The sequence below is a fragment of the Perca fluviatilis genome, chromosome 6 (assembly GCF_010015445.1).
Source record: "Perca fluviatilis chromosome 6, GENO_Pfluv_1.0, whole genome shotgun sequence".
Taxonomy (NCBI): domain Eukaryota; kingdom Metazoa; phylum Chordata; class Actinopteri; order Perciformes; family Percidae; genus Perca; species Perca fluviatilis.
Genome location: NC_053117.1, coordinates 26,803,066 through 26,816,776, shown reverse-complemented (window position 1 = coordinate 26,816,776; position 13,711 = coordinate 26,803,066). Strand labels below are relative to the sequence as shown.

The following is a 13,711-nucleotide window of genomic DNA, read 5'->3' as shown; positions in this document are numbered from 1 at the left end:
TGTGTGTGTGTGTGTGTGTGTGTGTGTGTGTTGGTAATCGGACACTGTATATCTCACATGTGGTGTCATACTACAGTATTTCACCTTAAAAGCCAAGGGCAACCCCCCACCCCACTGAACACCCACACTTAACACTCTCCCAGTCCCTTATTCGAAACTTACAGTTTATCTGTTTGCAAAATTTGACATGCAAAACAGTAAAGAGGAAATGCACCAATATGCTCTTATCAATTCACTATATCGCACATCCAAAGGTGACGTGATGATGATGACGATGATGACGATGATGATGATGATGATGATGATGATGATGATGATGATGCATGCTGTATGCAACGGTATAAAAATGGAGCAGTAGGAGCATACAATCATCAAGATTACCACGACTGAACTTCTGCTAATAGCGTCACTTCAGTGTAACTTACACATCCAAATGGTAAGAAATAACTATTTGATAATATTGGACTTAAACATGCTTTGTATACATGTTTTCAAATTATACTTATCTGGTCAGTTAATGTTGCAATTGACTGTATATGGCAAATGATAGAATAGCTAGAGAATACACTCTGCAATAATTTTGCATTATCATAACACATTCTCAACTAAAATCATTCAGCCAATTGAAATGTCCCATGAACAGATAAAAAAAAAATTGTTTCTCAATTGAAGATTAAATGGGAAATAATAATAAGAAAATGATAGCAAATAAAGGGGTAATTACTTAGGTTTTAATGCAAGTAGAAATGGATCATTTTCAACAATCTCCTCTTGCTGTCACACAATTCTTCAGAAGAGTTTGTCACTTTGGATGTGTGGGCTGCTGTTCATCAGCCTCACCGGAGCGCATGGACTCAACCACTTTCCAGAAAATTGTACGTCTTATTTATGGTATCATTCATTTTTCTATATCTTGAATGGTTCTAAATCTGGTCATCTTGACGTGTGTGTGTGTGTGTGTGTCTGTATTTATGTTTGTGTAGTTGTGGTGGCAAAAAGGAATGATGCAAATCCAGTCACACTGACCTGCCGTACAACAACTGACGGAGCTGTCACATGGAAGTTTCATGGTGAAGAGACAGAGAGAGATGTCGAATTGGAGGACAATGTCCAGCAGAACGGTCAAAATCTGTCCGTGTCAGAGGTAGATACACCCATGTTGGGAAAATACAGCTGCTGGAGAGGAGAAGAAATGTTGTCATCAACTTATCTGCTGCTGGAGCCTGAGGAGGAAGAAGAGTTAGGTGAGATGCTCTTGTTTCATTTTCCATTATTCAGTCAAAAGTCTCTCAAATAGAGGAACGTATCAGTGCAAACCTACATCCAAAATAGCCAAAGTCTTGAAACTCGCTGCATTTCTGACTGGGTGAATAATTCTCTCTCGAGGATGAGACTGGAAGTTGACAAATACTGAACTATTCTATGATGCACTTTCAACATAAATGTCTTACATTAAGTGATATTTTCTCTCCATATTTTGATGTGACAAAGTCCAAACATTTTCCATTAAACTTGTAATCACTTACATTGTGTATCTTTATAGAACTCTCTTTCAGATGTTGGGCAAAGTCGTATGACTGTAACTTCAGTTGTGAATGGACCCACAGTGAACAAACAGCCGTGCGCCTTGGACTGGGCCATGATTGGTAAAGCCAAATTACAGTAAAGTAGCCAAAAGTATAGCATATAGTTTATAGTAAGATGGACCCAACAAGCAGACATATGTGTATGTTTCTCAGTTACATATATTTTACTCAGTGTCTGTTTTACTGCTTGCCTCTGTAGCAGTGAACGTAGGAAGTCGTGTCATTGGGTCAGCAGTGATCGGCTGGTAGATAGGAGATTCCAGTTTGAGCTGTCCCACTCCCTCTCACCCTACGCTGAGGAAAGCACCATGCTCAAACTCACTGCTGAGGCCATCGTTAATCTCTCCATCCTAAGGAGAACCAAGAGATTTTATCTCAGAAACATCGGTAAGCTGAGTGAAACGAGGCATTTAACCAAAGGTTATCAAGATTTGAAGTAAACAGCATCTTTTGCAAAAAATCACTGACAAAGTTGTTCACAAAGTACAAAAATAGATTATTCAGTTGTTTGGAAATTGGTTTTGAAGGATTGAAATCAAACAAGTTAATACTAACGATTAGTGTTTTGTAACAATGATACATTGTTCAGTAAAGTAACTTTCTGATGAAGTGAAAGGTATATTCTACACATTATCAAAAAAAAATGCAACAATAGAATCCATGTACAAAACAATTAATTCATGACTCAAAAAGTAATTTCATCGCTCATAATTAAATCCTTTTTGTAAATCAATGGACTTTTTTCAGCAAAAACATTTGTTAATTTACATATATATTTGAATGATTCCCTACTGACACACGTTGACTCCTGTTTTGTTGATTTTCCTTCTGTCTAGTTCAACCCGATAGTCCCCAAATTGTCAAGTGTCAGGAAGGAAAAAACGACCTGAATGTGATTATTGATGCACCATCTAGCTGGTCAACTCCTCACAGCTTCTTCAATCTGGAGCACGAGATTGAATATGTGTTCAAAGATGATGGCAAGGTACACACAAGTCTGGTGATGTCTCCATGTCTGTCATTCTCTCCATTGCATTTGGTTTTCTTATTGTGTGACCTGTCTGACTTTAGACTGGACGTTCTTCATCTGATCGGATACCGAAGGGGATCAGCAAGCTGAGGGTTCGCTCCAGAGACTCGCTGGTGCCCTCAGCCTGGAGCCAGTGGACTCCCTGGAAAAATGTAACCCAATGACATTATTTGAACCCAACACTGTCTGCTCCTGCTCTTTCTTTGTTCTTTTTATGTGCCTACAATTTCCTCTCATGTCCTCTCACCTGCTAGTTTTCACTATGTGTTTCTGGCTGGCCAAGAGATAACACAGCACTCACCAGAAGCTCAGTAATACGTCAAGAGTTTGTTTTATGATAGATCAGTTCAGCACACTTTCATTTTTATTTATGACTGTAAATAATGTCTATTTATTTGTGCATTATTTATTACTTATTTAAAATCATACACACACAAAAGAAAAAAAAACACAATTACAGAACTAGTAATTCTTTCTTTCTTGCTAACATAAGGACTATTTCCCAATTTGGGGTCTGGTAACCACCAGAGGTTCTTGTGAGGGCAAATGGACGTCCGTAGAAAATAAATACACTAGAGACATTGCTAAATTTACCTCCCAACTCACAACACAGACAGTTCGTTGATTCAATATGAAGTTTTATCTACCAGCAAAAAATGTCTGATATAAGACCAAATCTTATAAAATTGGTCCCAGCAGTTTTGTCCATTTAAGGATCCTTGTTACATAATTTAACATGAATCATAACTGTAGGAGTCTAGTTCCGTCTGCACTTTAGACAGACTTTGGCACGGTATGTTTCTTTAAAGTTCTGTAAAGGTTGTTGGCGTTTCTGTGTATTTTAGTGGTTTGGCAACTCTGCAAAACAAATGGCTATTAAAAGAGCTTTGTGCTTCCTTCCTGATATATGTTCCTTCTTCATTTATCTGTTGCTCATGTCACGTGTACAACTACTGACTTAAATTAGAAATTCATTGAATGTAATGCAGTGTCCACATTTATGTACTATATGTACATGGGGGTGGACAAAATATTAGAAACATAAGTCACTGAGTTAAACAGAAACAAGATTAGATGCTATACTTTTAGGTACTCATCACTACAATACTCAAGTAAGTTAGAATAATGGGTGTCTTATTTCTTCATAACCTACTAATCAGATTTGTTATAGATGACAAATGCATGGTATCAGTTGATATCTGAAATTCCATATTTCCTTTTTCTTCCTATAGTTTATAACATTGTCAGGTTAGGAGGTACATTTTGCCGTCTATTATTCACTGAAATTGGTGGGCATGCTGAAAGCCCAATAAAAATGGAACATTTGGTTTTGATACTCCCAAATCTCAAAAGTAAAATCAATCATCATTTGCTGATACCTCAGTAACAAGCAAACAAAATCTTTTCCAGAGACCCTTACATAGATACACCTGGAGCTGAGCTTGAAACTTGAGCAATAAATTACACTGTTATACAGGGAAATAGCATGCTCCACTGTGAATGTAATGTAATGTAATATTGCATGCCAGTGAAAGCAACAAAACAGTTACTCTTAAAGTATTGTAATAGTAGTTTTACTTGATATTCATAGCCATGACTTGGGAAGACTAATTGAATTTAGCACATTCATGTTTGTAAGACTTAAAGGATTGCTTATTTCATTTTATTTTCATCGTTTTAGACCCTAATCTCTCATTAACTCATTGCAGGTGATAACAGGGAAAAAGAAGCTATGCAAATGCAAAAACCCAGCAAAATCTTGCTGCCCAGAGTTGCCATCTGGGTACTTGGACAATTGCAAGAAGAGAAGGAAGAAAAAAAAGAACATACATACTAAGCAGAAAGAAAATGCTTAATAAAAACATGCTATGCAACTGGGATCGTGCTGGTGGTACAAACACCTTTTATTTAAAAACAGTGGAAAAATATTTGGATGTATTTATATGAAGTAATTAAAATTGCATTTGCCAAGTGCATGAACAAAGATTCAACATTGGAGATGGTGTAGAGGACACACATATACTCTTGCAATAAATCTATACCTTCATGAAAGTAATATTGTTCAGTTTTTGTTAAAACTGTCTGTATTTTATTTCATTACTATAATTATGCATTCCATTCATGGAGGGTGAATTTATGGTTGTCATTATTATATGTTTAGCAGCTGGAAAAATGAAATGTAGTGGGAACTTTATTGCTAAACAGAGGAATAATTGTAGTTGAGTTTGTTTTTTCATAGTGCATTTCATTAATCTGTGAGTTTACTGGTTTGTAACAAATAAATTGTTGTCTTAATATGGGCCTTGCAATGTTTCTCACCCAAGTTTGATGCCCTGTCTTGAATAGGGTCCCTGTGACCTGCTGTATTACTTTGCATTATTATAGGCTACTTATATGGTGCATATTTCTAAATTGACATTTTTCCACTGAAGACAGTTTGACTTATCACAGTAGGAAATGAGCAAGTATAAATAATAAATGATGGCTGAATTCCATTAAGCTGTTGGGTTTAAAGTCAAAACGAGATGTTGGCAAAGCGGGACTGGGACAAGTCTGTGTGCAGACCTCCGAACAGAAACATCTCAACACTACTCTGGATTAGCTTCACCTTCTTTTAGCATTGTTTGTCTTTTGTCACAGTGTAGGAAAGCACATTGTTATCACCAGATAAGTGACATTTTTGCTCGGCTGATTTTCTGAACCAGTGTAGCATGAAAGCAGGGTCAATTAGCAAACTAAGATAGGGGGCTAATGGGGCCCAACAGCTCAATTTTGCCCCGCGGCACCCTATCAGATTAATGCGGCTTTGCAACCTACGCATGCGTATTAAAAGAAGCGCGGAAGTGCTTGCTAGCTTCTCTGTTGTTTATTGACAGAACGGCAGCTAGCATACAATACATATGGACAAATACCGCTCTCAAATAGAAAGCCACACTAAAGTATCGTGTATGTAACGTTGAGAAGCTCTACAAATGTCTTGAACATGAAGGTTGTCCGGACGACAGCTTTAATATTATACCTCTGGAGTGTTTTAATGCAGTTCAATCGCACATCAGGTGAGTAACGTTAAGGAGCGGGGGCAATTTTCAAACGCTAGTAAACAGCTAATGTAGCTAGAGTGTTGGTGTTTCAGAAGCTTGCTAAGGCTTTGTTTTTACCGTTTTATATTCCCTGTGAATTTCCTTCCAATGCAGACTGCTGTTGCTGCCGTGGTTTACCAACACTGACCGATGATGCCGTTGTTCACATCTCTAACATAAGATGGCTAACGTTAGTCGTGTAAATGTTTCTTTTATTGAACTGCTCTAGGTCTTGGGATCAATGAACTGCTTTATTTCCGGGTCATCAGTCCAGAAGACATAGGGTACATCTTCAGTGCAGCGCCTGCTAAAGACTTTGGAGGAGATTTTGTTAGTACCTGCCCTTTTATGGATTCCATTTGTTGGCCAAATAATTATCAAGCCTCACGTGCACTCCCCATCTAATCACATTCCTCTCCTTTCCTTTGGTCCCCAGACGTCATCATATGATGAGATTTTCCTTGTGCCAGCAGACCCAGCAGATGGCTGCTCAGACCTGGAGGACAGAGCCATCATCCAGGGACAAATAGTCCTGATGGAAAGAGGGTATGTACATATCACTCATAACCTGCATATGCTGAAGAGGATGTGAACACAAACCAGTGTTGGGAAACTGGAACTTTAAGCCATTTGGGGGTGGGGTTGGAAGATGTAGTCTAATATTAAAGCTACATTGTGTAAGAATTTCTCCCATCTAGCGGTGAAATTGTATATGACAACCAACTGAATATTACTTTCTAGCCCCTCCCATTCCGAGCGTGTTTTAACTCCTACGGTGGCCATGTTATTCCAAGAAGTACGACTTCGTCCGTGAGTGTTCCTTCCAGTGTAATAATAGTTTTACGTTATTTTGGTACTGTGTCATTGCTAACATCAGCTATCAGGTTCCCAAACATATGCAAGCTAATGTTAGTAAATTATCAGTGCTATCGTTATTCTGTATATTGTATATATTGTAAGATTAATAGTGTAAGGCAATGTTTACAGCGTAGGAGAGAAGCAACGGAGGTTTGTGTTTTTAATGTATTTCTCTGACCATTATGAACAATCATGTCAATGAAACCGAAATTAGCTCTTAGTATCTCCATCGTTTACACGCAGCTGTTCTAGCTGTAGCTAGTCTGTGTTACAGCTGGACATGACGTGAGTTGTCTGCCAGGGAAATCACGACACATATGATTATGTTTATGTTACAAGGTAGACAATCCTTTTTCATCATTGACGCGAGAAAAAGTATCCTAGACGTCTTTCTAGCGTAATGCACAACCATGCTATTGTTAGCCAAGCAACATGAAACTTTGAATTCACACAAATAGGCAGAATTACCTTTTGAGAAGAAAGCAGGTAACTTCGGCATCCCTTTTTAAAATCCTTGCTCCTTATGAGCTCTTTCCATCTTGGAAAAGCCACTCCAATATTAACTTTGGTCTTGTTGCTTTGCCTGTTGCGTTATCATTTTAATTCTCTTTAACTTCCTTGGTGACTCTGTTACATGTCCTCGAGAATAGGCGTGATCCTCAACTGTGCCACTGTGCATAAAAGTGTGAAAAGCAGAGGTATGTCCCTCTTTGGCTAATGTATTTTAAAGATGGAGGCACAACATGGCGGGCCGTCATTCGAGTGACTTGCTCGTATGTATTCTGAATGATTCTGAATGGCAGATTCTACACTTATGAAAATACTGTGATTAGTTGGAGGAAGTAATTACACATGAAGGAATGCACATTTGTGAAAGAACAAAGGGGGTTTTACTAAGAATCAAATAAAAAAAATTACACAATGGAGCTTTAAGCTTTAACAAATTATGAGATTTGAGTAAATAGCCAGTAAGGCAACTGGTATAAGCTATAAGGTGGGGTGTTATACTTGACTGTCCTATCACAGACTTAAGAGGACAGTTTAAGCTATTCTGAGGCCGCCCATTTATTCCAATCAAAGGCTGGCTATGTGTAACCTGACTCCGCCAGATGGATTGCTTTGCATTTGCTCGGCATATCCATCTGGGAACTTTCCGTTGGAGAACTTTTGGGAAGGGGCGAAAATACTGGTTAGCTGATTTGATAAACCATCTGTCTATCACCTATGTTGGTGATAGACGGGCCAAATCAACCAATCAGATCAACGAAGCATATGAAAATACAACCACAAGCCCCTGCTGCTGCAGGCAAAGCATAGCTCTTTAGCTCAGCAAGCAAGCAACATGTCGGTAAAGGATATTTGCCGTTTGTGTAACGAGAATTTACGAAAAAAAGGCACCCTTTCAGGTTCCCGCTCCATATTCCAAAAGAAGGATCCAAGAGAAAAAAGCATTAGCGAGCAGCTAACAGAATTAGGGCTACCGCTGTCTGAAAATACTGGTTAGCTGATTGGATAAACCATCTGTCTATCACCACCTAAACCCGCCTCAAAACCAACGCTGATTGGCCCGGTCGTTTGGCGAACGGCTCCAAATTTTCTCTATCTCAAGATGCCAGACTGATCTGAGAGTGGAAAACTGGAGCTCGCGAGATCAGGACGGTCTCACGAGGCTAGGCTATGTGTACTGTACGGGGAAAAAAACCTTTTGGGCCCATAGCACGCGTGTGTTCCTAATTGTCTTGTCTAAAAGTCTTTCTGGGGTTTGACTGGGGTCACCATAGGGAACAGGGAACAGCCCAGTGTTGTTCCTGGGGGCTTGGTTCTTTCCCAACAACAATAACTGACAATAACATGTCCTAAATCTGTGGCAGTGATGTTCCCATGAGTTTTGAAGCTGTTTCAACTGTCCTTAGTTGTTTGTAGTCTTGTACAGTCAGATTGCCAAACCACACCGGTATGCTAGTAAGGATGCTCTCTATAGCTGTGATCGAAATTGACCAGGGTTTTTGTGGGCATTCCCTATTTTTAAGGCATCACAGAAAGTGTAGTCTCTGCTGTGCCTTCTTAAAAACACAACTGGTGTTTAGAGACCCAGGAGAGGGAGTCTGCGATTTGGATGCCTCAGCATCTGATGTTCTTCACAATTTCAGCAAGGGCATCGTTGATGTGAACTGGTGGCCGTTGTGGACTTTCTAAAATTAACAATTCTCTCATTTGTCTTTTCAACATTAAGGGAGAGGTTGTTGTCTTGACACCATATGGATAGGTCCCTCACCTATAGGTATCCTCATTGTTATCATTTATCAGTTCAATCACTTTGGTGTCATCTCCAACTTTCACAACACTGTTATTATATTTGACAACGCAGTCATATGTGAACAGACTGTAGAGTAAGGGACAAAGGCAGCAACCCTGCGGTGCTCCTGTGTTGAGAACTATGATAGATAATAGACTGTATATAAAGATGGAAGGCTTGACGGCTCCCCAAAAGTGAAGCCAAAACATCTGGATCGCCCCCTGGTGGCTGGCTGCAGTATAGGTCATAATCCCCACTCCCTCCATGTTAGTAGATTCAATAGTTCAAAAGAAAGTTTAACATGTGCTTAGTAGCAGGTGTCATACACAGCATTTGTGTGTGAAGATAATTAACATAACTACATGTAAGTTATGGGGAGGACATTATGTTTTTGGAATGTTTTACTGCAAATTAATCACACTGTCTTTAGTGCCAGGGATGCACCGAAATGAAAATTCTTGGCCGAGACCGAAAACCGAAACACCGAAAGAAATTATGCCAATTATTAGTACCATTGCATTTATGGCTATGACTGTGTACTAACTTTACTAAAATCAAGGCATTCCAATTGAATAAATTAATATTAAAGTTTAATTAAAAAAATATCTAGCACAAATATGGCTACAATCTGCTAGTCACATACAGTATATAGTAGCCTAAGAACAGAATAGCTTACTTGTTGTTGTTATTATTATTTGAGGCACTTTCTTGCAGGATTTCACTGAACATATCAGACAACAATGCCCCTCATCTGGTGCAGAGAGACAAGTCTTTTTTTTCTGCGCTCTGATCTCCTCCTGCGCTGGGTGCTGCTCCGTGCGCGCTCCGTCTCCGTCTGCACGCGGGTTCTCCGCATCCATCGCGGCCTGGATCATTTCTCGTGCGCCCTGCTTTATTTCCGCATCCAAGTAATGGTCTTTATTACGCGGATCAAGTACAGTCGCGATGAAGTGCAGAGGATCCGACTAGATCTCACTGAAACGTGTGCTTACAGACTCTAAGAGCGTACTTTTCATTGTTTTCACTCCTTGGTCCGTCTCAACCTCTTTGCTTAGGAGACGCTTTGCAGGTGGATCGGGTACTGACACACGTGCAGGTCGCGGTTTCTGTTTGCGTCATCACAACATTTCGGTCGTATTGTTTCGGTGATAAAAGTATTTCAGCCGACAACCGAAAATGCCCTTTTCGGCTGAAAATTTTCGGTGGCCGAATATTCGGTGCATCCCTATTTAGTGCCTGCCTTTATATTTTCTCACACTTCTTTCTCTGTTTTTTTTGTGCGCTCCAGAGGTTGCTCCTTTGTACAAAAGGCCCGACACGTGGAGGAAGCAGGAGGAAAAGCTGTTCTGATTGCTGATAATGTAGTGGACAATGACAGTCAGTACCTTGATATGATCACTGATGGAAGCACTGCCAAACCAAGTATTCCTGCTCTATTCCTGCTGGGACGTGATGGGTAAGACAGGCGCATTCAGTGTTTTATTTTATATAAGCATTAATGCAATACATCTCGGGACAATTAAAAAATGTTTCCCCTTTTCCATGCGTTCTAGGATGATGATCAGACGATCTCTTCAGAGACAGGCCCTGCCGTGGGCTGTCATTTCCATTCCTGTCAATGTTTCCTCTTTGGCCTCATTCCCACTAAAGCAACCCCCATGGACACTGTGGTAGAAATGACGCACATCCACAACTTAATGCACTTCCCCACTCAACCTCAACTCAAACTCACTCAGCTGTGAATAAACTCACAGCCTCGCAGGAAAATTCTTCATTGGTGGTTAAACAAATTTACACACACTAGTGGTGAATCAGTAAAATTTACATGTGTACGCTTGATTATCTCACACTTAAAACACACAGCCAAAGTTATTAAATGGACTCTTTGCCTGAGCCGTTTAACCGGGTGAGGACGGACAAACTCAGCAAAAACATGCATGCTTATTCTCAGTGCTTAGCTGAAGTTGAATGAATTAGCCAGTTATTTTAAAGATATTGAGTCTGTTTTCTAGTTGAGTAGTCTCCAGAAACTTTGGTGCAGATGATTTGTTGGTCAATAGTCAGTAGTAAAACTGGAAAATTGGATATGCATTAATAGAACGCATACCGATTGAAGCGCACCAATTCTTTTGCCTTGTCATATAATACAAGCTGTTGCATACAGCCACAATGGGAGGGGAGAAAATAGGCCCTGACAGCATTTATTTAACTTCACTACAATACAGAATACCAGGAATGTCATCTCACTGTAAACATGATAATAAATTACTCTTTATTAAATATTTGGTAAAAAGATTTATGTTGCATATAAGACTATCATTTATTGCCTTTCTAAGGTACACATCTATACAACTTTAAAGATTATACACACATTTTCTGTCCGCTAAATCACCCAGACTACTTTAAGTAGTATAACGTGTTTCCCTCATTAACTTTTGTCTTTATATCTATTGTCATTTTTAATACTACTGATCCAGGAAAGCGCAGTTTGAGTGAACAGGATTGACGCAATGTACTTCACAGTAGGCATGGGCCGGATACCGGTTTTAAAAAGTCATGGTTTTAAAACCACGAACAATTTCTGTCAAACCGTTCCTAAGGTATGAGCTGTTTTTTATGAGTTGTCATGGACAGAAAGTGCACTTTAGAAATCCCTCTCCCTGCAAGTGTGCAGTGTGTTTTAAAAATAAAATGCATTGTGTTCAATGGAAAAAAGTTTTTTTTTTTTTTTTTTTTTACCCAGACATTTCAAAAATAAAACATTTTAAAGCAAATGGAGTGACCCTGCCCGGAGGAAGCCCGGGGCCCCCGTCTGGAGCCAGGCCCAGACGGCGGGCTCGTCGGCGAGCGCCTGGTGGCTGGGTTTGCCACGGAGCCCGGCCGGGCACAGCCCGAACAAGCTACGTGGCTCCCATCTCCCAGCCCATGGGCCCACCACCTGTGGGAGGAACCGCTGGGGTGCGTGCGCTGCCACATGGGTGGCAGTGAAGGTGTGGGCGCCCGACGGACCAGACCCGAGCAGCGAGACGCTGGCTCTGGGGACGTGGAACGTCACCTCTCTGTGGGGAAGGGAGCGGAACTGGTGCGGGAGGTGGAGCGCTACCGGTTAGATCTGGTGGGGCTTACCTCTACGCACAGTCTCGGTTCTGGAACCGTACTCCTGGATAAGGGTTGGACTCTTTTCTTCTCCGGAGTTGCTCAGGGTGTGCGGCGCCGGGCGGGTGTGGGGGATACTAACAAGCCCCGGCTGGCGCCGCTACGTTGGAGTTTACCCGGTGGACGAGAGTTACGCCTCCCTATAACCAGGATTCTTGTAGATTTTTGACCTTCTTAGAGACCTTGAGTGGAGTCCTGCATGGGGGCGCCAGTGGGGGACTCCATTGTTCTGCTGGGGGACTTCCAACGCTAGGGCAATGATGGAGACACCTGGAGGGCGTGATTGGGAGGGAGCCGGTGATCCAAAACACGAAACCAGAGTAGTTGTTTGTTGTTGGACTTCTGTGCTAGTCATGGATTGTCTATAACGAACACCATGTTCCGCACTAGGGATGCTCATAAGTGTACCTGGTACCAGAGCACCCTAGGCCGAAGGTCAATGATCGATTTTATAATCGTTTCATCTGATCTGAGGCCGTATGTTTGGACACTCGGGTGAAGAGAGGGGCAGAGCTGTCAACCGATCACCATCTGGTGGTGAGTTGGGTCAGGGGTGGGGAAGACTCTGGACAGACCTGGTAAGCCCAAAGGTGTAGTGCCGGGGTAAATTGGGAACGTCTGGAGGAGGCCCCTGTCCAACGGACTTTCAACTCGCACCTCGGCGGAGCTTTCGGGTGCATCCCTGTGGTGGCTAGGCGGCACATTTGAACCCGAGTGGACAATGTTCAAAGTTTCCATTGCTGAAGCTGCGGCGCGAGCTGTGGTCTTAGGGTCTTAGGTGCCTCAAGGGTGGTAACCCACGAACACCGTGGTGGACACCGGTGGTCAAGGAAGCCGTTATCCCAGAGGACTCCGGAGGCAGTTGCAGGGTACCGGGGAAAGGGCCGAAGGGCTGCAGCCTCTGCCGTGAAAGAGGCAAAGCAGCGGGTGTGGGAGAAGTTTGGAGAAGACATGGAGAAGGACTTTCGGTTCGGCACCAAAGTGCTTCTGGAAAACTGTTCGCCACCTCAGGAGGGGGAGGGAACCATCCAAGCTGTGTACAGTAAGGATGGGACACTGTTGACCTCAACTGAGGAGGTAATAGGGCGGTGGAAGGAGCATTTTGAGGAACTCCTGAATCCGACTAATACGCCCTCTATGTTAGAGGCAGAGCTGGAGGATGATGGGGGATTGTCGTCGATTTCCCGGGTGGAAGTCACTGATGTAGTCAAACAACTCCACAGTGGCAAAGCCCCGGGGATTGATGAGATCCGTCCAGAAATGCTCAAGGCTCTGGGTGTGGAGGGGCTGTCCTGGTTGACACGTCTCTTCAACATTGCGTCGAAGTCTGGAACAGTGCCAAAGGAGTGGCAGACTGGGGTGGTGGTTCCCCTTTTTAAAAAGGGGGACCAGAGGGTGTGTGCCAATTACAGGGGTATCACACTTCTCAGCCTCCCTGTTAAAGTCTACTCCAAGGTGCTGGAAAGGAGGGTTCGGCCGATAGTCGAACCTCGGGTTGAAGAGGAACAATGCGGATTCCGTCCTGGTCGTGGAACAACGGACCAGCTCTTCACTCTCGCAAGGATCCTGGAGGGGGCCTGGGAGTATGCCCAACCGGTCTACATGTGTTTTGTGGATTTGGAGAAGGCGTATGACCGGGTCCCCGGGGAGATACTGTGGGAGGTGCTGCGGGAGTATGGGGTGAGGGGTTTTCTACTCAGAGCCA

The 13,711-nt window shown here is 42.1% G+C and overlaps 2 protein-coding genes across 2 annotated transcripts; both read left to right on the top strand.

Annotated features, from left to right (window-relative positions):
* Window positions 1-142: 142 nt before the first annotated feature.
* si:dkey-88e18.2 (interleukin-12 subunit beta) lies at window positions 143-5,035 on the top strand. Its single transcript, XM_039803523.1, has 8 exons — window positions 143-436; window positions 794-875; window positions 984-1,244; window positions 1,544-1,646; window positions 1,786-1,973; window positions 2,423-2,571; window positions 2,658-2,768; window positions 4,326-5,035. The coding sequence occupies exons 1-8, from the start codon at window positions 434-436 to the stop codon at window positions 4,470-4,472; spliced, it is 1,044 nt and encodes a 347-aa protein (XP_039659457.1). The 5' UTR covers window positions 143-433; the 3' UTR covers window positions 4,473-5,035.
* Window positions 5,036-5,446: 411 nt separating this feature from the next.
* LOC120560729 (protease-associated domain-containing protein 1-like) lies at window positions 5,447-11,145 on the top strand. Its single transcript, XM_039803524.1, has 5 exons — window positions 5,447-5,672; window positions 5,926-6,026; window positions 6,133-6,242; window positions 10,139-10,306; window positions 10,404-11,145. Exons 1-5 carry the CDS (start codon window positions 5,600-5,602, stop codon window positions 10,522-10,524), a joined length of 573 nt encoding a protein of 190 aa, XP_039659458.1. The 5' UTR covers window positions 5,447-5,599; the 3' UTR covers window positions 10,525-11,145.
* The last annotated feature ends 2,566 nt before the right edge of the window (window positions 11,146-13,711 follow it).

Coding starts and splice junctions, on each gene's coding strand:
- si:dkey-88e18.2 (XM_039803523.1), top strand. Junction 2,572..2,657: donor TGTTCAAAGATGATGGCAAG/GTACACACAAGT, acceptor GTCTGACTTTAG/ACTGGACGTTCTTCATCTGA. Junction 2,769..4,325: donor AGTGGACTCCCTGGAAAAAT/GTAACCCAATGA, acceptor AACTCATTGCAG/GTGATAACAGGGAAAAAGAA.
- LOC120560729 (XM_039803524.1), top strand. CDS start 5,600: ATGAAGGTTGTCCGGACGACAGCTTTAATATTATACCTCTGGAGTGTT. Junction 5,673..5,925: donor GCAGTTCAATCGCACATCAG/GTGAGTAACGTT, acceptor GAACTGCTCTAG/GTCTTGGGATCAATGAACTG. Junction 6,243..10,138: donor ATAGTCCTGATGGAAAGAGG/GTATGTACATAT, acceptor TGTGCGCTCCAG/AGGTTGCTCCTTTGTACAAA.